The 22733-nt window shown below is 43.1% G+C and overlaps 2 protein-coding genes across 2 annotated transcripts in view; both read left to right on the top strand.

Annotated features, from left to right (window-relative positions):
- The first annotated feature begins 11884 nt into the window (after positions 1-11884).
- The window catches only part of ATP10B (ATPase phospholipid transporting 10B (putative)), an 81538-nt gene continuing 70689 nt past the window's right edge, over positions 11885-22733 (top strand). The window contains exons 1-2 of the mRNA XM_008147651.3: positions 11885-12165; positions 13173-13367. Coding sequence (XP_008145873.2) covers positions 11891-12165; positions 13173-13367 — 470 coding nt within the window. The 5' untranslated portion in view covers positions 11885-11890. The remainder of the gene's footprint in view (positions 12166-13172; positions 13368-22733) is intronic.
- On the top strand, positions 14136-15320 carry LOC129149515 (phospholipid-transporting ATPase VA-like). The gene has a single exon (XM_054718121.1). The coding sequence runs from the start codon at positions 14367-14369 to the stop codon at positions 14754-14756; it is 390 nt and encodes a 129-aa protein (XP_054574096.1). The 5' UTR covers positions 14136-14366; the 3' UTR covers positions 14757-15320.

The raw sequence follows: 22733 nt of genomic DNA, 5'->3' as shown, positions 1-22733 counted from the left end.
CCCTCGTACCCAGACCCCTTTGCAGTCAGTCCCTTCCCCTTGAACTTTCTCTTGGCCTTGGCCACTGGAAACGACTGATCTGATTTCTCTCACCATACTATTCCCTATTTTGGAATTGCCTATAAATGAAATCATATGGTATGTAAGAGTCTTACATGTTTGACTTCTTTTACACAGCTTGGTCCTTCTGAGATGCAATCACATTGTTGAGTTTATCAGGAGTCCTCTCCTTTTTATGGCTAACAGTCCATAATGTAAATCTATGACAGCTTTTTTACTAGTATGAAGAATGCTACTGTAAATATGTGTATTCGGGTTCTTCATGTGACCATATGTTTTCTTTTCTCTTGGGTAAATAACAGAGGTGGGATGGTTGGGTTGTAGGGTATTTATTTAACTTTATAAGAAACTGACAAACTGGTTTCCAAGCCAGCTGTTCTATTTTGCAATGGCATTGGCATTCTGTGATAGTCCCAGTTATTCCAAGTCCTTCCCAGTACTTGATATTGTCCCTCTTTTTAATCTAAGTTAACTTCATGTGTATGCGTAAATGGTTTTTACTAAAACCACCATGATTTCTCAAGTGGTAATATTACTTCAGTGACCTCCAAACCACTCCTCTTATTTCCATTCTTTGCTCCAGCCACTTCCAGTCCCTGTCCAGATGTCAGCTTGTCTGAGAGGCCTTTCTGACCTCGCTGCTTAAATAGCAACCACACCCCATTACCTAGTTCCCTTACCTGCTTTATTTTTTCTTCATAGCACTTATCATCACTGAATTATAAATACTCGTTACACACACACACACACACACACACACACACACACACACACATGCACTCTTGGAGACAGGGGTTTCATTTTTTTTTATTATTGTTTTGTCTTCACTACTGTATCCCCAGTGTCTAAAACAGTGCCTGACATATAGCAAGCACTCAGTAATCACTTGTTATTGGGTGGGTGGGCCGATGGGCGGATACGTGGATAATACTAACGGAGGTCTTATCACAGTGCCTGGAGTATAGTTAGCACTTAATAAATCATAGGCTTCATTATCAGCACTTGATAAATATGTGTTGAATGAATGAATGAATGTGTTCAAAAGTAGCAACGAGAACTTTATATTGAGTCAGGATCACCATCTGCCTCTTGATCTTAAGTCTCTCCTAATACCACTTTACCGGATTCGCCATCCCAATGCTAGGTGCCCAGAAAGTCATTGCTTCATGCTTGTGAAAGACCCTCTTCATGTTACCTTACCCCCACGTCAAACACGTGCAAAGGTGTCAGGAGCAGCCACCTTCTCGCCTGTCGGAGAACATCCCTGTGAACATCAAACTCACTCACAGAGGACCAGCCCACATAGGCCTGGCTGGTCTTTATGACAGAAGGCCCGGCCAGACCACATAGGAGTTGAGGCTTTTAATGTATTTAATATAATGCTGATGTGTAACAGGTTTCCTTCATCCTTCCCTCCCTCCCTCTCAACCTCCCTATCTCTCTATTTCTATCCCTCTCTCACTCGCTTGTTCTGTTTCCTTTTCCAACCTTCCATCTCCGCACAGGATGGGAGGATGGCACTTCAGTGTGCTGTGACTAAGGAAATCCCAAACTCTAGGGAGCCACATTCCAGCAGCAGCCTTAGGATACTCCAGTCCTAGAGACATTCCCTGACGGTATCGGATGAACAAAGCCAGCTATCCGGGGCTGAATGAACAAGAGCTAACACGTTGTAATGATTTCACTCCACTCCAGATCTGGTGTAAATTGAAGTTGAAAATGTGTTTCCAAATATACCCCGGCTGCTGCAGATGTCTGAGCCTGCTTCACCTTTGGTTACACAATAGTCTTGCCTCGGCTTCTCTTCTGGGCTCTCCGGGACGCTGGGCTCACATGCCAGGAAACGTTCCTAAGAAAAGCCCTGCACTCCTCCCTAGCGTTAACAGTCAGTGCACCCGCTGCACAAAGGAAGAGTCTAAAGCACCCACGGGTAACACTGACCACGTCCAGAGGCTGAGACCCAGAACTCGCACCATCTGAGTTCCACTCGTGTGGCTCTCCTGACGCTGCCTGGCATTGTTCTGTGGTTTGGGGAAAGGCAAACCTTCCTCAGACCCATATTCTGTGACTGAGATCAGCCTTCTGCATACACTTCCTCAAAATACCTTCTCCTACAGAGCTCCAGAAATGAAGAAGAGGAAAAACGTCCTAGTGCAGGGCCTGTTTTCAGTCTGGTAAAGATCTGACTCGGTCCTGGCTGGTTTGGCTCAGTGGATAGAGCATTGGCCAGCGGACTCAAGGGTCCCGAGTTCGATTCTGATCAAGGGCACATGCCCAGATTGCAGGCTCAGTCCCCTGTAAGGGCCATGCAGGAGGCAGCTGATCAATGATTCTCTCTCATCATTGATATTTCTATCTCTCTCGATCTCTCTTCTCTCTGAAATCAATAAAAAAAAAATACATATAGATATTTTTTTTAAAAAAGATCTGACTCATAGATTAGGCCATTTCCTTCCCAGCACCTCTTCCCACCAACGTGGCAACTGGGAGAATCTGTGATAAGGAGCCCACACGTTCTCTGAGAATTCCTTGATAAGCCTGTGACACAGTCCAAGGCAGTTTGAGCTGGTGCACTGCCCTTATCTTACCTGCAAGGTCTAGAGAGAGAAAGTCGCTTCTTCAAGATCACAGGCATTCTTAGTGAGCTGAGCAGGTAACTGATTAATCTCAGGAATCAGTGAAGATTAATCTCAGGAATTAGTGAACTAAAGTGAACTAAAGCATACTTCCAGGCTTTATTTTATTTTTTGCATTCATTCAGGCTATTTTTATGCCTGTCCTCTCTTACTTAGCTTCAAAGGATACTTCTCCTGTGAGCATTCCTTCCTTTCTTTATCATATTTGTAGTCATTTCTCTTCATCTTCCTCTTTCATCAGGCTTCAATCTTAATTTCTTTTCATTATTATGTCAGAAAAACAGGTCCTCTTCCTTGATTAAATAGTTATTTATTAAGTGCCTCCTACACACAAGGAACTATTGTAAGCAATCTAAAAAATAGAATGGATGAAACAGACAAAAAATCCCTGCCCTCCTGTAGTTAAAATTGTAGTAGTGGAAAGCAAGCAATAAACAACAACAACAAAAATAGTAAAAAATATATATCAGATGGTGATAAACACTTTGGGGGGAAAAATGTAAGGAAGAATGATAAAGAATGTTGGAAAATAGGATGGTCAGGGATATTCCCAATAAAAAATGACATTCAGGCCGGATCAAGGGAGCCTAGTGGGGATCAAGACAGAGGTAACTGCAGTCCTTGGGCTTTGAAGTGGCACCTGCCTGCTGTGCCCTAGGAACAAGTAGGAGGGCAGTGTGGCTGCAGTAGAGCAAGCAGGAGGGGAGTGAGCTTAGACAGGTGGTCAGAGAAGAGAGTGACTAAGGAATCCCAACATGAAGGACTTCTACTCTGAGCATGTATGAAGCCATTGGGGCATTTTGAGCAGAGTTGTGAAATGACATATTTTTAAGCTATGGCTACACTTTTAAGAATAGACTGTAAGGAGCAAGAGTGAACATGTGGAGTTTATTGCAGCAAGTCAGTTGAGAGATGATGGTGGCTCGGACCAGGATATATCAGTGGAGGAGGTGAGCAGTGGTCAGATTCTGTATACATATATTGAGGTAAAGAAGATGATATTTCCTGATTAATTGTATATTATTGGATACTAGAGGCCTGGTGCATGAAATTCATGCACGGGTAGGGTCCCTAGGCCTGGCCGACAATCAGGGCTGATCTGTGAGGCAACCGGTGGGGCAATTGGGGGCCCCCGCTGGCACCCATCTTGGCTGGCCTGGGGCCTGTAGGCTGAGGGCAGCTCCTGCATTGAGCATCTGCCCCCTGATGGTCAGTGTGCATCATAGCGACCAGTTGTTCCACTGGTTGTTCCACCGTTTGGTCAATTTGCATATTAGGCTTTTCTTATATAGGATAGGGTCCAACAGAGAGGCAGATGAACAGACAAAGAGAAGTAAAAATGACATGACAGTTTTTGACCAACAATAGAAGGATGGAGTTGCCAATCAAGAATAGGAACAAAACTTGATTAACCTCTCTCTGCCTTAGTTTTCTCATCAAAATGAATCAAAATGATAAGGTTGTGAAAGTTAAAGAAGTTGTTACAAGCCAATGCTTAGGATTGTGCCTAGTACATAAAAAACAAGTGTTAGCTACTGTTCTCATGAGTCTGGTTCTCTCCGTGCTTAATTCCTTCAGAGAACTGAGCACCATCGGATAGGATCTTGTTTGTTTTTCATTGTCCTCTCTTTCCTCCACCAAAATGAAGTTTCACGCGGTCAAGAATCTCATCTGCACGTTCATGCTGTGTCATCAGCTTCTACAATGGTGTTTCAACCTTAATATATGCTTGATGAATACTTATGAGGAGAAGCATGAAAGGATATAACACTTAGTCTGAATTTCCCATGACATCACTGCTTGACATATGTACTGTCCATCTCATACACTCATTCTTGCTCATTTGCAGCTTAGAAAATTCAGTCACTAACATTAAGGAGGGCTTTACCAGGAGGTACACACATAGGTTAGATAGTTTACTCAGAAGATCTCTCTGTGCAATGCCTCAATGGAGGGGAAAGTTCTGCCTAAATGCAGCCATTAGCAGGCGCTCTGAGATTCAGGCAACATAGTCTATGGCTGAAATCAATGCACCAGGTTGTTCTTTAATTAGCAGAGCCTCTGCCCTGCCTCCACCCCCTGGTTGCACTGGCAGGATGCCTCTCATCTCTGGGCTTGCTTGCCATCCCACGATGGTGTAGCTTGCTGTGCATGGCTGGAGAAAGGCAGGAAAAGGGCAAGGAGCCAATTAGATTGAAATGGAATCCGGTCTTTGGAGGCCTCTTGTCAGGGTGAGGAGTATTGGATGTTCCCAAAGATGACAGATGCTTCTTTATTTGGCCTGATCTCAGGGGTGAGAGGTCATTTGTAAATAAGATTTGCTCTATTTGGTATGGCAAGTCCTGTTCTGCATGCCTTACTTTTTTTTAGTCCCTGAGTCTTTTTCTCTGTGTTTTGACATGTTTGCTCCCAGAAGAAAGGTTGTTTCGTCTGAAATGAATATTTCAAGTCCTTGGGAGCAGCTGAGTAGCAACCAACAGTTAGACAGGTTCAGTGAGTACACCAGCCATCAGTTCACAGGGAGCTAAAATGACCAATGGGAAGAGAAAAGAGGGAATAACTGGTGTGATGGATGGATGGATGAATAGATGGATGGATGCATGAGTAGATGCATGAATGAGTGAGTGAATAGATGAATGAATGAATGAATGCATCAATGAATTAATAAATACATGAATGAATGAGTAAATGAGTGAAGCCTCAGAAATTATTTCCTCTGATTTGAGCTACGAAGAGAGGAAGTAAACTAAATTATATTTTTTAGTCTTTATGCTGTTGGCCTGTGTAAATTTAGTGTTTATTATGGGTTATAGTCCATGAAATATAATCTTCAAGTAAATAATAACCCATTCTGAGTATAAACACAAATTTTAATTCAAATCAGGGACTTTTTAACACATGTCCATAAGTATCCATGAATTGCTTGAAATGTGTTTTTTTTTAATGTACTTTTTAACACATGTCCATAAGTACCCATGAATTGCTGGAAATGTGTTTTTTTAATGTATTTAGTCAAAGAAAGCACTTCCTATGGGGCAGTCATTTTAATGTTTTAGAACTATTATCTCATGGAACCCCCATAGCCCCAGGAAGTAAGCATTGCTATCCTCACACAAGTAAGATCACTGAGAGACTAAGTGGATAACTAGGATTCACAGCTAATAAGTGGCGGAGCCAGGGTTTCAGCTCAGGAAGTTTGGATCTAATTGCCTATACAGTGTCATGATAGGTCAAGGCGAGGGCCTGGATATGGAGTTGCTTTTTGGTTGTGTTTTATTAAGGAGGGTGTGCTGAGAGGAATCAGCACATCTCATAGAATCCAAGGCCAACAGAGCAGACGCTCACATAAGGGATCAGAACCAGAGCATGCCAGGTCGTCAGGAGCCTTCATGGTGTCTCTCTGGTTGTGAAAAGCTATGGCCAGTGTGGCTTTTGGGTTCAAAGGCTTGGAGAAAGAGCTGATGCCAAATTAAAACACAAGACAAGAAATAATAATTTTGAAATTATGGGGGAAGCCAGGGAAAACTTACTGTAGGAGTCCAAGTTCCACTGAGTCTCCGTTCCCAGCTGCTTTTATTTACTAGAATACACAATTGCCTTTTAGGAATGCAAACAGACATATCAATGTAATGTTTAATAAACAGTAAGATTATCAGGTTTGGGGGAGTTTGCTTTAGGCCATTGAGTCAGCAGTAGGTAATAAAATGCAAATATTCACCCTGTGAATATCAAAGGAGCCCAGGTCAGCCTTCTGATGGACTTCTCACATTTATATTAATTACTGTTGATCTTGGTTTCCAGCATCCGGTGTCTTAGTTCTTCTCTGCATTATCTCTGCAAAACCGACCTGTGAACCCACCCATCAGCCTGAACCTGGCCCCTCACAGCTGCCCAACATACAGCCCCAGCTCCGTCTCACTCTCACATTAACCTCTCCTCAGTGACTCTAAAGATAATAGCAACTGGCCTAAATGGACAGAGTTAAAAAGTTTAATTTCCGGAAGTGTCGTCAGACATTCGGAGTTGTACTGCAGCAGCCTATTCAGAACCCCACCCCATTCCATGCTCCTTCCTTCATGGTGTTGAAATGTGGGGTTCGGGGTGCAGATTTCTCTTCCCATGGGTTCTTGTCCTCACGAAGTTTGAAGAATAAACTCACCGACAAAAAGTCTTCTTTCATAAAAAATGTAGACGTTTATTGGAAGCAGATGCAAACTCCATCTGGGCAGGGGTGTCCCCAAATGGGACCCCTTGGGGACGGGCCCCCCTCCAATGGGAAAAGCCTGCTCTCTTTAACAGGAAAATCAAAAAGTCCCTACCTCGTGTCCCTTTGTCTCCAGTTTATATATGCTGCAGTTCTTTGTTTGAATCTGACCTTTTCTTATTGGTCCCTTTCCTTAATTTGGGACCCCTGTGTTTTCCTCATTGGTCATTCTGCTGCATAGAATTAGTTTTCGAAGCTCAAAGCCCACATGGTGTCCCCCTGTTTCTCTCCCCCTTATCTTGCTGGTTGGAGTTGGCTTAGATCTCCCAACTGCTCAAACCAGAGATATCTCTGTCCTTGGTTTGTAGCTGTTTTAGTTGCTCAGGCCAGAAATACCCCTGTCTGTCCTTGGTTTATGGCTGTTTTAATTGCTCAGACTAGAAATGTTTCCATCTGCCTGGACCCCCTCTTCCCGTGGCATTTCTCTATCCTCTGCACAAGTAAGTTAAGCACCCTGGCATCTCCAAGTCTCCATCTAAGTATTCCTCACCCATAGACCCTCCTCATTCCCTAAACCTTCCTAATTAAGCTAGCTAGCTAACCCTTTCAGTGTGAGCCCCAGGCAGCAAACCCTTTTTATAAACTTTGCTTTTCCGCTTTGATAGAATGAATATTGTTAAGCAGGTCAGCCTCACCCTAATGACCTCGGAATCCTCACGGCTCAGGAGGCGTGAGCCTTCCATCAGGACAGAGCAGCACTGTCCTAGGCGTCCTGCTCCAAAAAGAGTGTGAGTTTACACCGGCCCAGCATAGGAAGGCCCGCCTGCAACTTCTCACCTTCATACTCTTGCAATCATAACATTCGCACCCATACTGACACACATTCCTTCACACACTCTTCGGCACCCACAACCTGTACTAAAACTGGCCTACTTACTGCAACCAGTGTCGCCCAGTTGTCAGCTGAGTGAGCTGACACCACCCATATAACAAAAGGCAGTTGTGCCGAGTCAAGAGGTAGAATGACTTTTGATCACGTGGCTCCCTGAGCAAACATGCAAATCATATGCTTGTCCATCAGAGCTACAATTTTTGACCAAAGGAGCATCTCTCTTTGAAAAGCTAACCGACATGGTGGCACATGAAGGAAGGAGTTTTCAGCCTGAGTAAGGGCTATAAACTCAGAGGAAACCACCCATGCAGAAAAGCAGCAAGGAGCTGAGCTGAAACCGTTGGGGTACAAGGCTGGTATCTGCAGATTATTCACCAAACAAGAACTGAGGTTTCATAGTCAAAGCCAGCTTGCAGAGGCTTTCAGACATCTCAGCTCCTAAGGAAAGTTTCTAAGTGAGTTCACTTTAATTTTAATTTCGTTTAAAGATCCCTGGAGCAAAGAAGAGGGCTTAAGAGGCTTGTTAGAGAGAGATTTGCCAGGAAAGAAAGCCAACATTTTCATTTCAAACTTCATTGCACTCAGATTTTTTTAAAGCCTCTTAAAAAAATAAAAGCAAGAAAAAAAGAACAGAATAAAAATTATAATGTAGCCTTTCCATTCAGTATTTGTGTTTGCAAAAGCACGCATTTGCGGGGTTCTTTTTCCCTTCGTATGTTTTCATGAATAGTGTTAGTATTTTTATGTACATAAGGTTTCCACAGGGTAATACCTATTCATAACATCACTCCTGTGGGAAATAAGGGCTTACATTAAGTCAACTAAATTTGCCAGCCGAGAACAATTAGGTTAGTAGTTGCAGCTCAAGTATATTCAGAGTAGCCATCAGCTCGCCGATGCCTTGGGAGAAGTTACAGGGCATTGCAGAACTTTTCTCAAGGAGACGGGCAACTTCTTTCGAGCCCTTTGTTGCTGCTGCAAAAGGAAAAAATTCCAACCTCGCCATTAACTTTGGAGCCCGAGAGACCTGCACTTAATTCCTAACTGGTCCCTTTTGAATCCGTTTGGTCTTCAGGCGGTCACTTAACCTCCGGGGCTGGGTCTCTTCATTGTGAAATGGTAATGATAAAATCTAAGTTTTGAGAGCATCCACTCCACAGCGCCTGGCACACAGGACGGACCAGATAAGTGGTGGCCCTAGTTATTTTGTTTTTGACAAAGACGACAAAGATGTTTCTACTAGAGGTTTGGGATCATTTTCAAACAAGCTGGCTCTGTGTATATGGCTCTCTGGAAGGCCTGCTACAGTTCCAGGCCATGGTTGTAAACCCATTTGATAATTCATCTGAACTCAACCAATAGCTATTCAGCAAGTATTGCTTCTGAATGCTCCTCCCTCTCTGAAAGCAATAGGTTTGCACAATAAAAGGATTGCACAATCCTCCCTTTGTCGTCTGTTCTGCTTTTGGAAAGAAGTCATTTATTTGGAGGAAGGTAGGAGGATAGATTAAGAAGCTGCCTCCCTGTGGCTGGTCTTGGCCCCTGCGGCCCATTCTCATGTACTTGGGCCAGAAGGGCTCTAATCCTGTCACTTCCCTGCCTAAAACTCTGCAGGAAGCAGCCTTCCCAGGCCAGCTGGCCCTCGTCTGTCTCTCCAACCTCAACCTTCACCACTCTTGGCCCCTCACTTCTATGTACTCCATTGGACACTCCTGTGAACTTTCCCTAATTTGCATTTATATTCAAATCTTGCCCATTGCTCAATAGTGTCATTATACCTATTTTTTTTTTAATCTCCCACAAGTTCAGGATCCTATCCAGCATCATACATTACATTTAGTTGTCCACTCTTTTTAGTCTTTTTAAATCAGACACAGTCCCTCTGCCCTGTGACCTTTGACCTTTGAAAAATGTAAACTAGTTGTTTTGTAGAATAGCTCCCAATTTGAGGTTTTTCAGTGTTTCCTTGTGCCTACCACAGACGTGATGCCATGACCTTCTAAGTATATCATATCAAGAGGCCCAAAATGCCAGGTTATCCCAGTATCCGTGATATTTGCTTAGATCTTTTGGGTAAGGTGGTACCTGCCAGGTTTCTCTACTATGAAGTGATTCTTTTTTAACATTATAAGTAATTATTTTTTGGGGGGGAGGGGGGGAGATACTTTGAAATGATGGAAATGTCTAGTTGCTCATCAAAGTCTCATCCATTGGGCTGGCATTCATTTTATATCTGCTTAATTTTTAAGGAAGCTTATTTTACATTGTTAATAAAGAAAAATAAAGAATAGGATGATGATAAATGGGCTCTTTCAACCACCCCACCTAAAATACCTGCATCTCCCATGTCAACCCAATCTCTTCATTTATGAAGATCTTATCACCTAAAGTTGTGAGAAGACTCATATGCATGGCACTAGCCAAGGCAGTATTTCTCATTTGCATTTTCCACCCTATTCTTGAATTATCTTTTCATTTCCTTTTTATTTTTTTACAATAAAAAAGAATCCATAAAAGAGGCATATTTTTTATAATGTGAAAGAAGATACACAGTATTATTTCTGGCTTGTCAAATGTCATAATATGGCTTCTGGTCACATTATGATGGGCATGAGTAATTGCATTTATTTTTTCATGCTTGCTACAAAGGACTCACTTAGGACTCTGAAGAGCTTCTTATAGCCGTGGGGTTTGTGGATTGAAAATCATTTGGATTGATTAAAGTTATGAGGAGAATTATTATAAGGGTCAGATCACATGGGCACCAGGAAGGGAAAATATTACCATTTAAACGAGCAATGGGATTTTTTTCTCCTTAAGTGAATCATATTTACAGTGACAGGTGGGGTAGCTCCTTATAAGATTAATAATACCTGACGTTCACTCAGCCATTTATTCAAAAGAAAATTATCCTGTGTGAAACACCATTATATACAACTTTTAACTTACCAAGGATATCTTTGCATAACATCCTTCTGGGTCTTTAAGCAAGATTTGGCTAAAAGGAACCTTGACGAATTTCCCATAGGTTTCACTTAAAGACCTCAGAAATAGAAATATCCCAGATCAAGCAGTATTTGTCCACTGTCTAGGGAGATTGGCTACTTGACAGGCACTCAGTTTCCGAAACCACCAAGTGGAGTGGAGAGGAAGGAAGAGATCAACCACCCTCCAGCCCCGGTCAACAAGATCTGAAAAAGCCAGCTGGTGTTCCTGGGACACCACATAGCACATCCTAGAATGTCCTGGAAAAGAATCTCTCTCTTCTGTTCCACCTGTCACTGTCCTTTGAGGTTCTGGACACAACTGGGGTTCTTCGAAATATCATCGGTGTCAGAAAAATTTAGAGCTGGAGAAAACCTAAAGAACAGATACCTTTCCCTTCAAGACATGTCTCAATGTACTTTTATGTACTATTCAATTTGTTCCTCACTGAAAGCTTGTGAGAAAAGTCGAGTAAGAATAGTTTTCCTCATAGTATGGTGAGGAAACTGAAGAACAGCCAGGTGAAGGGACAGTTCAGGTTTAGCAATGAACCAGACCTAGAGTTCTGACCTCTGGGGTCAGAACTGAGAACTGCAACTAGGTCATCAGAATCCCTTCCCCTTAAATGCTTTCGTGGCACTTATCACAGTGTTGTGTATTATTTATATGACTAGAGGCCCAGTGCATGGATTCGTGCACCGGTGGGGTCCCTTGGCCTGGCCTGCACCCTTGCGCAATCCGGGACCACTTGGGGCTGTCAGAGAGACAGTTTCTGCCCGATCTCCGTAGGCCTGACCCAGATAGGAGGGAGCCTGATCCTGTGTGCTGAGCGTCTGCCCCCTGGTGGTCAGTGCACATAATAGTGACCAGTCAAACGGGTCGAACAGTTGAATGGTCGCTTAGGCTTTTATATATATATAATTTGCTCAATGTCTCTCAGCCTAGAACAAAAATGGATTATGGGGATTGAATCTAGTTTTCTCACATTGTATCCCAATACCTTCCTTGGATGGATGGGTGGACAGAGGGTGGATATGAGCCGCTATACCACATATTTCTTCTGACCATGGAGACCTCATGTGTCTCTTTTCAGCACGTAGCTTGCTGCCAGAAATGGCCCTGTCAGTGGACTCATCTTGGCACCGGTGGCAGTGGCGTATCAGAGATGGCCTCCTCCCGTCCGCATCAGAAGCCACACCACTGCTGTCCCCGGAGAAGGAGAGGCAGAGCTACAACCTGACGCGGCAACGGATCGTGTTCCCCAACAATGACATATTCCACCAAGATTGGGCAGAGGTCTCCAAGAGATACTCAGGCAACAGAATCTGCACAACCAAGTACACCCTCCTCACCTTCCTGCCCCAGAATCTCATGGAGCAGTTTCACAGGTACACTTGGCCAAGCAATGCTCACTTGAAGCACATACCTGCCACTCAGAGGACCTCAGAGATGCGCACTAGGGGCCACCTTTCCTTTAAAGTCCAAACGCATGTACATTGGAAGTCTTGTCATTCATTCATTCAGTAAATATTTATGCAGATTCTTCTCAGATATTAGAGATTCTGTACAGATTCTACTCCGTATTAGGCCATCTGTTGAGTTTTAGAAATACATGAGAAACAAAAAGAGACTGCCCTGAGTATATTGTCCAGTGAAAGAGACATTAATTTTACTAGTTATATAAACCGATGTAAAATTATAACTCAGATATTCCCCAAGGAGAGACATATGGTGCTGTTAGAGGAAGAGGGAAATCTGGCCTCATTAAGAAAGTCCAGGAAGACTTCCGGGAGGAACTGATCATTGACGTATAACCTGAAAGAAGAGAATGTGTTAACTAGGTGAAAAGAGGCAGAGAGGAGTCGGAGAAGGGAACCAGGAGACTGTTCCTGCAGATGGATCTTCACGTACAAAGGCACTGTGGCAAGGGGGAGCAAGATGCACTTGGAAAACTTAAAAATGCAACCCACTCTTTAGAGATGACATATGCAATATCATCTTTTCATTGTAAAGCAAAATGTGCACTTCGATATCATCCTAACTTTTGTAATTATTGTTATAAGCTACCATTTATTGAGCAACTGCCATGCTCCAAAACCCTCTATTGTGTACATAAATATTAGCTCATGTAATATCTATAAGAGCCCTTTAAAAGTAGGCAGTACTATCCCTATTTTACACAAGACAAACAGGCTCGGGAGGTCACACAACGAGTAAACAATAGGAACCCAGTTTGAATCTAGATAGATTTGGCTTCACAGCCCTTACCATAATGTTCAAGGTGACACTGAAAAAGAGCGTCATTTTAGTTGGTTAAAGGCCAACAGTAGAAATAGTGTGGAGAGTATATTTTTCTTCTCCATGATATTCACTCACACCTTGCTTGCCCTTCCAGGTGGGCCAACCTCTATTTCCTGTTCCTGGTGATTCTGAACTGGATGCCCACCATGGAAGTTTTCCACAGGGAAATCACCATGTTACCATTGGCCACTGTGCTGTCCATCATCATGGTCAAGGACGGCATGGAGGACTTCAAGCGGTACTGCTTTGATAGAGCAATTAACTGCTCCCACATCCAGATATATGAAAGGTAAGAGGATCATTCTCCTGTTGTCTCTCTCATAAATAGGTCATACAGACTTATCAGCACTTTCAAAAAGTTGGTCTCTCCTCATATAGTTTCTTACATTCACTTAATTCAGTGATTCTCAACCAGGGCAAGTTTGCCCTGCAGGGGACATTTGACAATGTCTGGAGACATTTGTGGTTGCCATTTTGGGAAGGAAGGTGCCACTGGTATCTATCTAGTTGGTCTTGCTAAAGGATAATGCTAAACATCTTACAATATATGGGACAGCCCCCACAGCAAACAATTATTATCCAACCCCATTATTTTATGCCCCTATGGCTACTATTTAGAGAAGGGATGGAGTAGGGAGCTAACATTATTTTATGTCAAAAGTGCTGAGACTTAGAAACCTTCATTTCACTTGTATAAACTCTCATATACTTAAACATAGCGATGTTATATTATTAGGAATAGGCTAAGAGCTCAAAAATCAAACTCTAGTATTGACTGGATCATCTCAGAAGACCAAATTGAGGAGCAGATCTTAGAGGGTGACAGGCAATTTCTCCCAAACAAGAAAATGAATACCAGTTTTCAAGCATTTGAGCTTCTTGGTTAAAAATCCTTGCCTTTAGAACTTAACCAGATAGGTTTTAGGACCCAGAGTAGGCACACCTGTTCTTGACTGCCCGGGCTGGAAACGAAAGATACCTGTGGGTGACGTCTACATTCCAACAGGTGGAGTCTCAACAAGTAGGAGGAAGTGCCCTGGCAGGTGGACACCTGCTCTTTGCAAGCTCTTTCCTTGTCAGATTTCTCCCCGGGTGTTTGTGGACCAGCTTTTTATTTTTAATATGCCTTGTAAAAGAAGAGAGGAATTTTCAGCAGAGAAGGGAGGTAAAAGATGTCAGGGACGTGACTGGCTGGTTGCTGAACAATGAAACTGATCCGAGGAAAACCTCCTTCCTGTGGAACTCGCATGCCATCCTATGAGAATCAAAGAGACAGGATTGAGCAGAGATGAGAAAGGAAGGAAAGGGAAGGCGGAAAAGGAAAGAAGACAAGAAACGAGTGGTGGTCTCCAACCTGCCCTTCGAAGGATGTTCCCACAAAGAGAACCCCAACAGACATTACGGTGGGAATCAAATTAAGACGAGCAAGTACACTGTGCTGTCCTTCGTGCCCAAGAACATCTTTGAGCAGCTACACCGGTTTGCCAATATCTATTTCGTGGGCATTGCTGTTCTGAATTTTGTCCCCGTGGTCAATGCTTTCCAGCCTGAGGTGAACCTGATACCCATCTGTATCATCCTGGGGGTCACTGCCATCAAGGATGCTTGGGAAGACTTCCGGAGGTACAAATCCGATAAAGTGATCAACAACCGAGAATGCCTCGTCTACAGCAGGTAAAGCAAAAATCCTTCGGGGATGTCTCGTGGGCCCAGCTCTGTTCTGTCTGTGGCTGCTGCCCCTATGGCTACTATTTAGAGAAGGGATGGAGTAGGGAGCTAACATTATTTTATCTCAGTGAAGCTGTTCAGTTCTTCACAGTGAAGATTATGGTCTAAAACAAACAACAACAAAAAAAAACAAAAAACAGGAAACAAAAATTAAAATAGAGGCTTGACTCAATTGTTCAGTTGTTTATTAAAATTTGGCCTTTATTATGTGACATTTACTGTGCTGTATCAAATGTGTTCAGTATCTAAGAATTTTGCATCAGTTCTCGTGTATTCTTAGTCCTGTGTGGCCATGAGCACATTAGAGTTCAGAGCCCCTCCAGGGCAAGAGGCATGGCTGTTTGGGGAGCAGAAGAGTGTTGTATTAGGAGAAGCAGCATCGGAGACACACTGCCTGAGTTGAACACTGTCTCTACCCTTAGGGAACTGTGTGACCTTAGGCATCTGACCTACTCTCTCTGAGCCTCATTTCTGCATTCAAAAAATCGAAACACTTCTGGGGTGTTCCCAATGATGGCACAAGATAATCCTTAGGAAGTGCTTAGCACTATGCCCGACATACAATAAATGCTCAATACGTAAGCTGTGACTGCTTTATTTTTGGAATGTAACACTCATCTTAGCTCCATCATTAAGCCTGTCCTTAAGCTTTCTCTCAGATGTTGCCCCAACCAAAGCAAAAACTGCACACCACCTGCCTTGCCACATTGTTATTTTATGCATGTCATTGGTTTAAAGAGGTTCCATCGAGCAATGGACCAAACTCGTTGTTTGGAAAAGGACCCGGTCTTGGTCAGTAGGGGAAGAAAATAGCGTTATTGTGTGCCTCAACTTTGTAACGTAGCCTGGAAGGCAGCCGAGCCTGGGCTTGCAGAGGCTGCCGGACCGAGTGCATGCTGGGCGGGCAGGTAGACGCCTTAGCTGATTGACTCACCGGCAGGTGAGGACTTGACTTGTTGGCAAATAAGGAACATGTCTCGCTCAAGGAGCACTATCTGTCTGACGTTTTCCCTCTGGCTCTGTCAACCTTAATTCAGCAGAAGTTCCACAGTCGCTCTGACCATTCTTGCTGCAAGTTGTGCGCTGCAGCCGTACGTGTACGTGTACGTAAGGTCTGCTTCCTTCTAAGGAGGGGTCCTCTTCCTCAACTTGGACCTGCTGATGGGAGGGTTTCTGAGCCCAGCTTCACTTGGAAAATTGTCACCAGGGAAACTTCTAAGGAGACATGTAACACAGGTGACTCATTCGTCTTTAGGACACCCCCAAGAGAATCTCCACTTTCTCCCTCAGCTTCAGATGAGCTTCCAGCCATTCCTACGTCTAAAAAAAAATTAATCTCAAGGCTTTTGGTTTGGGTTGTTGTTTTCTCAGCTAGACCCAATTGTCCTGAATGTTGTTGGCACAACCTAGAGTTGAGATTTAGTCATTCCTCGCCTGTGAATAGGAATTTGTAAAGAGAAAGAAAGATGACTGCTGGGATCCCATGCCTTTCTGTGAAGAGGCTGGCTTTGAAGAAAGCACGGGTTTCACCTGTCACCAATCCACCCCATCGCTTTGTTTCCCACCTTTCCCCTTAGTTGTTGTTTTCAGAGAAGATAGGGAGCCCGGAAGCTGGCTTCTTGGGGAGGGATGCCTGTGGACCTCAATTAGGCTGGTCCTGTTCTCCCTGCTCTGCCAGAAATCCTCTGTCCTAAGCATCCCAGAATAATGGGGCTATTCTTCGGGATAATGTCAGTGTAGATCAGACCACAGACTGGCCTGTGCTGGGTGCTCCAGCCTGATGGAGACCAGGCTGCTATACTTCTGTTCTCAAAACAACTTCCAGGGAATAACAGAGAATAATCCCAGCAAAAAGGGACATTAGTCCACAGGCTCACTGACAAGGAGGGACATTGGGGGGTTATTGTGACAGTATTTCCCAAGGTGTATTTAGTTAATAATAGGGACAAAGACATGGTCTCTGAGAAAAGACATTCACGCCCCCCTCCCAAAAATAATATATGCTGGCCCTCCTAACCCCCTGGCCCATGAAGGACTAAGAAAAGATGCACAGTAAAGAAACTTGTTCATCATTGACTCACTCAGTTGTTTGGAAAAGGACATGGTCTTGGTCAGTAAGGGAAGAAAAGAGAGTTACTGTGTGTCTCAATGTTGTAACGTAGTTGTTGCAAACTTACTGAACCTTGGAAATATTTTTTAATAATTATCACTTTTTCCAGGATAGCAAAATAATTGACTACTGGGCCAGGAAGGTAATTGAATGAAATAGACTGGGTACAAGGAGGAAAGCAATATTTTTTGTGTGGTTATAAATGACAACTGACAGCATTAGCGTTAGGGTACAATTGAGAGTGGCGGCGACTGTGGCAAATAGGAGGTGCCCATGTGTTCATCTCAAGAGGCAAAGATGGCCACTGAGCTCTAGCTGGCTACTATGTGGAAATACAGAGTGGAGCAAAAGTAGGTTTACAGTTGTGAGCATGCAGAACACAGAGTTTATCTTGTTTTATTAATTCTTAATTATTGTGTTATTTTCCATATGGACCACTATAAGCATACTTTTGCCCCACCCTGTATAGGCTTGGTGTTGCTGGATTGCCTGAGTTTTATTGGAGAAGCTAGAATTAATATTTTTATTTGAAATAACCTGAGTTTTACATTGTAACTGATTGATTTTTTTCAAATACTTCAGACCTATTTTATTTGACATAAAGTTTTTATGTTGCCTATGAGCCCCCTAACTTGAAAATTTTGCACTATACTATCCTAGGAATCTGAAGTCTCTGCAAAAGAATGATTAGTTTCTTCTTTTGAGATATCTTCAATGAGGGAACCTCTTAACCTCTTTGGGTAGAGAGGAGGTATGATCTTCAAGGGAGAATGCAGGCCTAGGAGCCAGGAAGCCTATACTCTAGGCCCAGATCTGTGACTACCTACCAATACAGTCAACTCTTGAACAGTGTCATTTTGAACTGCACAGAAATCCACACAGTTCAAACTTGAGTTGCTGAAGAGTCAATGGTAATAACTTAGAAAAGTCATTTAAATCTCTAGGTCTTAGTTCATACTTTTGTAAAATTTAGGAGTCACACTAGGTCTTGCACTGTGAAAGAATGGAATGCACAGCCAAATAAATGTGGGAAATGGTACAACAATGCTTATTAACCTAATAAAGTTTCTGGTGTACCCTCCTTAAGTAACCTAACCAACTTTGTTTGACTCAGTTGTGTCAGTTGAAATGTTTTCTGCTGCAAGCAGCAGAAAGCTCAGCTCAAACAAGTTTAAATGACAAAGAGACCTGTTGGTTTAAGTCATTACAAACATTCTGAGGTGGGCATGTGATCAGACACAGTTCAGTCTGCATTCTAGATCCTGCATTTAGCGGTCCTTTTCATTGAGTCCCCCTGTATCATCTTTATTCTTAGGCAAACTTCCCTCATGGCAATAAGATGGCTGCAGCAGCTCCAGCCTTCACATCTACAAAGGATAATTCACAAAGGGATAAAAAAAGGGCACTCTGAAAATATTCTTGGAAAATTGAGTCCCTCCTCACAGGCCAGAGACCACAGTGGGTCACATGCCCATCCCTGGACCAATCCCTGTGAGCAGGAGGTGGAATTATGCTAATTAGGTTATATCTGAGTCACAGAGTCCAACATGCAGTCTGCTTCCCTGAAAACATCTGAGCTACCCAGAGAAGATGGAAAACCAAAATGAGGGGGGCGGGGAATAAGATAGTGTCTGAGAAGGGGAACAGATGTTAGAGAGGACACCTCCATGTCCTTAAAATTGCTCTCATCACCTTAAAATTCTTTCGAGCCTAGACTCTTTATAAATTGCCTTCCACATATTAACAGACTGGAACATATACATTTTGGGACATTGTGGACTGCATATCCCTAAAGTTCTTCCAACTCTGAAGTAGTTCCATTCTATGAGAGACCCCAGAATAGGAAATGCCAGATAGTGTTAGTTATTATGTTAACTGACGGATGCTCAATGGCACTTCCTTTTGTCAAGTATCTATGATACATGCAGGATGTCAGGCAAAGAATACAAGATCAGAGAGGATAATTTTTTTTTTCTGAGAAGCAACAGAAAAGCTTATATCTCAAGCACTAGCTCTATCCCTTTTGTCTCAGAGTCACACATTTGAGAAATTGATGTCCGTTTGGGGGGAGTTATTTTCATTTTTGTGCAATTGAATTCTAGGGCCCTTCGACTTTTGCTGAACCTAACCCCATGCATCATCCAGCCTGCACATGTTTAGACTGTGAGGGAATCTTCTCGAAAACACCAGCAGCCTTGTTAACAAACTCACAATCCTGTTAGAGCATTTTCTTTTAATATAGCCACTGTGCTTGTGGTCTAAAGGTGACCCATTAATCAGATTCATGGAATGACTTAAAGGAGAGATGAGCTTTGGAATTGGATTAGCTTTGTTTCTCCCAGAACTCAGTTTAATGAATCTAGAAACCTTACCCAGCAAGAGATTTTTTTTTTCGTACAGTTTAATAAATTTTTTTATTTGTATTTAGAACACATGCAGTAAAGGAGCAGGAGTGGGAACCAAGAGAATGCAGGCCGGTTTTTGTATTTTGTATATTATAATGTAGCAAAAGTGCTTAAGGGGCCAGGTGCTCCATTTATTCCTCTGTTTAGCAAATATTAATTCACGACTGAGTGTGTATGCACCACCGTGGGCCCTGGGTGCCCTCGAGGGGCTCTCAGTGGTCCAGGGGTCAGGAGACACCATGGGCATTGGTAGCCTATGTACAAAGGGCCACGTTCCCACAGAGGAGATGGTGACTCATCTGCACGTGACAAACATCCAGGCCAAGGGAAGCCTTCCCTGAAGAGGTGACATTTCAGGAAGGACTGAAGGATGAGCAGCATTTAGCCAGGCAGAGGGGACACCTTTCGGGTCACAGTCTGTTCACGTGTCAACTAAAGGCTGTGTGTGTGGCCTGGGCTGCTATCAAAAGGACCAGAAGCGAGAAATGTCAGAAACGGAGGAGAGCAATGACTCAGATGAAAATTTCTTAAATTCTGACACTTTGCCAAGACTTGGAGATTGTCTTTTCTGTAAGTGCGGTGGCTGCTGTAACAGACATAATTGCAGATGCTGCAGGAGAGCGGGCCTGATTTCCTGTGCCAGTGCCCCCACTGGGAAGCCTGAGAATGAGGAAGCAGAGGTCCTGCCCCTGGGTCTGCCACTCATTAACCGCATGACCTGGATGAGGCTGCTTAAGCAGTTGGGGCCCCATTTGTCTCGTCTTTAAATGGGGATCAAAATGTGGTACCTTTGTGAAAAGATGTACAGGTGACATGCAAGAGGGCTTGAAAGTCACGCAGAAACAAAGTGTACAATGCAATGTGAAAGTGTGGAAGGTAAAGCAGTCTCTTAAATGTCTAAACAGTGACATTTAAAATGTGACATCTTACTGGATGCTTGGCATCAAGGACTTTGACATCAGACCCGGGATTGTCATCTCAGAACTAGATGTGTGGATATATGTAATTGCTTGATCACTTGAGCCTCCATTTCAATATCTGTAAAATGGGGACAATACTAGCACCTATCTATGGATTGTATGAGATAATCCTTATAAACCATTTAACTCAGTGCCTGCACCATAAGTAGTAGCACTAAGTAATTTTTTTTTTTATTCCAGGCACTTCAACTCTAATTTTATCAATGGCAGGCCCAGCCTGAGCCTTCATTCTTCTTGCTACATTCCCCCTACACACAAGGGAGGAATTGCTTATTTTATTAGTAAAAATCAAATACATTCACAAAGCCACATTTTCCAGTGGGCAGGGTTACAATGTTTTAAAAGCAAAATCCTGTGCTCTGTTCTCTCATTTCTCATCTATTCTATGAGCAGAATTTGAAATCTGAATTCAGGAAATCCCTCTGTGGCCTGTCTTCCCCACTTGCCTCCTGCCCCTTCCATGCCACACCACACCTGAGTATACTCATACCAAGATTTAGATTGAGGCGAGGGATGTAGTTGGTCTCATTTAGCCCAGAGCCTAAGCCACTTCATTTAAGCCAACATCTAACAGAGAGTATGTATTAGAATATCATTCTTGGGCAGCTATTAATAAAGCAGCTGTTTGGACCCATGCTGCTATTATTTCTTCCAAATAGCAGCTCTCTGGGGAACCCAAAGAGATGAGATGATGGACAGGGCAGAATTTGGGTTTTTCCAGGGCTATTCTTACATCTAAATACAATCACAAATCCATTTTCCCCCTAAAATTACATCTTGGGTCGCTGCAGGTATTAAATGAGATAATGCATGTAAAATGCTTAGCACAGTACCTGGCATTCAGTAGCACTCAGAAAATGTTAGCTAAAATATTGCTAAGGAGGATTCTATAACCTTGATAGCCAGCAGTCATCGTGAGCTTGACGCTAGGGGAGTAAGAAAGAAAGACCATTGGCCGGGGCTTGGAACCAGAGAAGAAAAGACAAACTCTTTGCCATAGAACCGGGCTGCAAGCTGTAATAACATAGCAAAATGTGCCTGGGGAAAGAATCTAAAAAATGCAGACAACAAAGGAACATCAGTCATTTGAAGCATGACGATGAAAAGCACCCCTGGCTGGAGTTTGTGGACCAGCAGACCATTGCATCCATCCCACAGGTCAGCTGCAAACTAGGCTCCTCTTGGGAAGCGTTAATTTTGCAAGTGCCCACCCTCCTCCCACTGCTGGGCCCTAGGCTCACAGAAGACTATACACTGTTTGGGCCAATTCAGCTTGTCATTTCAGGATAGGGTGCATGAGGTCTTCCCTGAAACTCAATGGGTGGAAGAGTCATAAAGCAAGAACTCAGGCGTCACCAAAGCTCTGCACTGTGTCAGCATGATGAGTATTTCAGCAAATGAGGATTTACGGCCTCTGTTGGCCACTAAGGAGCTCACAATATGGAAAGGTGAAGCTTCTGTCCTCAAGCCAGCCTCCTTGATGCCTATGACACCACCTTCTGAGGCCTCATCTGCTTTGCACCTCCCTCCCAAACAGAACCAGGAGACCACAACAAGCCATGAAGCCCTTACAGCTGTCACTCATATGTCCTGATAGACACGTCTATAAAGATAACCTTGACCTTACAAGATAACCTTTTGGGGCCTAAGTTTCTCACCTATGAAATACAGATAATGGTAATAACAAAAGTTGTTTCATTATTAGATAGCTAAGTGGTAATATAGATTAAATGCTGGGTTCATTTCAGGCGCTCAATAGATATAAGCTTGTTATATTTATTACATTAGATTTATATATGATATACATTATATAAATATTACTTATAGTATATTCTATTATATTATCATTATTGGAAGTCTCTACTGGTGAGTCCATAACAAGAATAGCTAGGTTGGATGTTAAAGTGGCTAAAGGTTAGCAAAGCTTCCCTTCTGGTGCCTCATGTTCAAGATAAATCTGCAAGGAATCAAAACTTAATATGTACTGAACACCATCCAGACCCCATGTCAGTGCAGAGCTGCAAGACCCAGGTCATCCAGCTCTCAGCAAGCTTCTTACATGGCTGAAAAATAGAAGACACATGAAGCAGTTAGGAGCAGCTGACTATATTTATGTGGGTTTGCTCTTGGCTCTCTCATCTGTGCCATTGTCTGTTCTTTTGTCAATACCACACTGTCTTGATTGCTATAGCTTTATAGTAAGTCTTGAAGTCAGTCCTCCAACTTTGTTCTTCTCCTTCAATAGTGTGTTGACTATCCTGGGTCCTTTGCTTCTCCATAGAAACTTTAGAATCAGTGTGTCAGGGTCCACAAAAGGACTTGCTAGGCAGCCTGGGTTTTTTTATATATTTTTTATTGATTTTTTTTTTTTTTAACATAGAGGAAGGGAGAGAGATAGAGAGAATATGAGAGAGAAACATCAATCAGCTGCC

The sequence above is a fragment of the Eptesicus fuscus genome, chromosome 6 (genome assembly GCF_027574615.1).
Source record: "Eptesicus fuscus isolate TK198812 chromosome 6, DD_ASM_mEF_20220401, whole genome shotgun sequence".
NCBI classification, from domain to species: Eukaryota; Metazoa; Chordata; class Mammalia; order Chiroptera; family Vespertilionidae; genus Eptesicus; species Eptesicus fuscus.
This window is presented reverse-complemented; position numbering and strand designations above follow the sequence as displayed.

Bases quoted from the DNA above. Each gene is read 5' to 3' on its own strand.
- LOC129149515 (XM_054718121.1), top strand. From the start codon at position 14,367: ATGAGAAAGGAAGGAAAGGGAAGGCGGAAAAGGAAAGAAGACAAGAAA.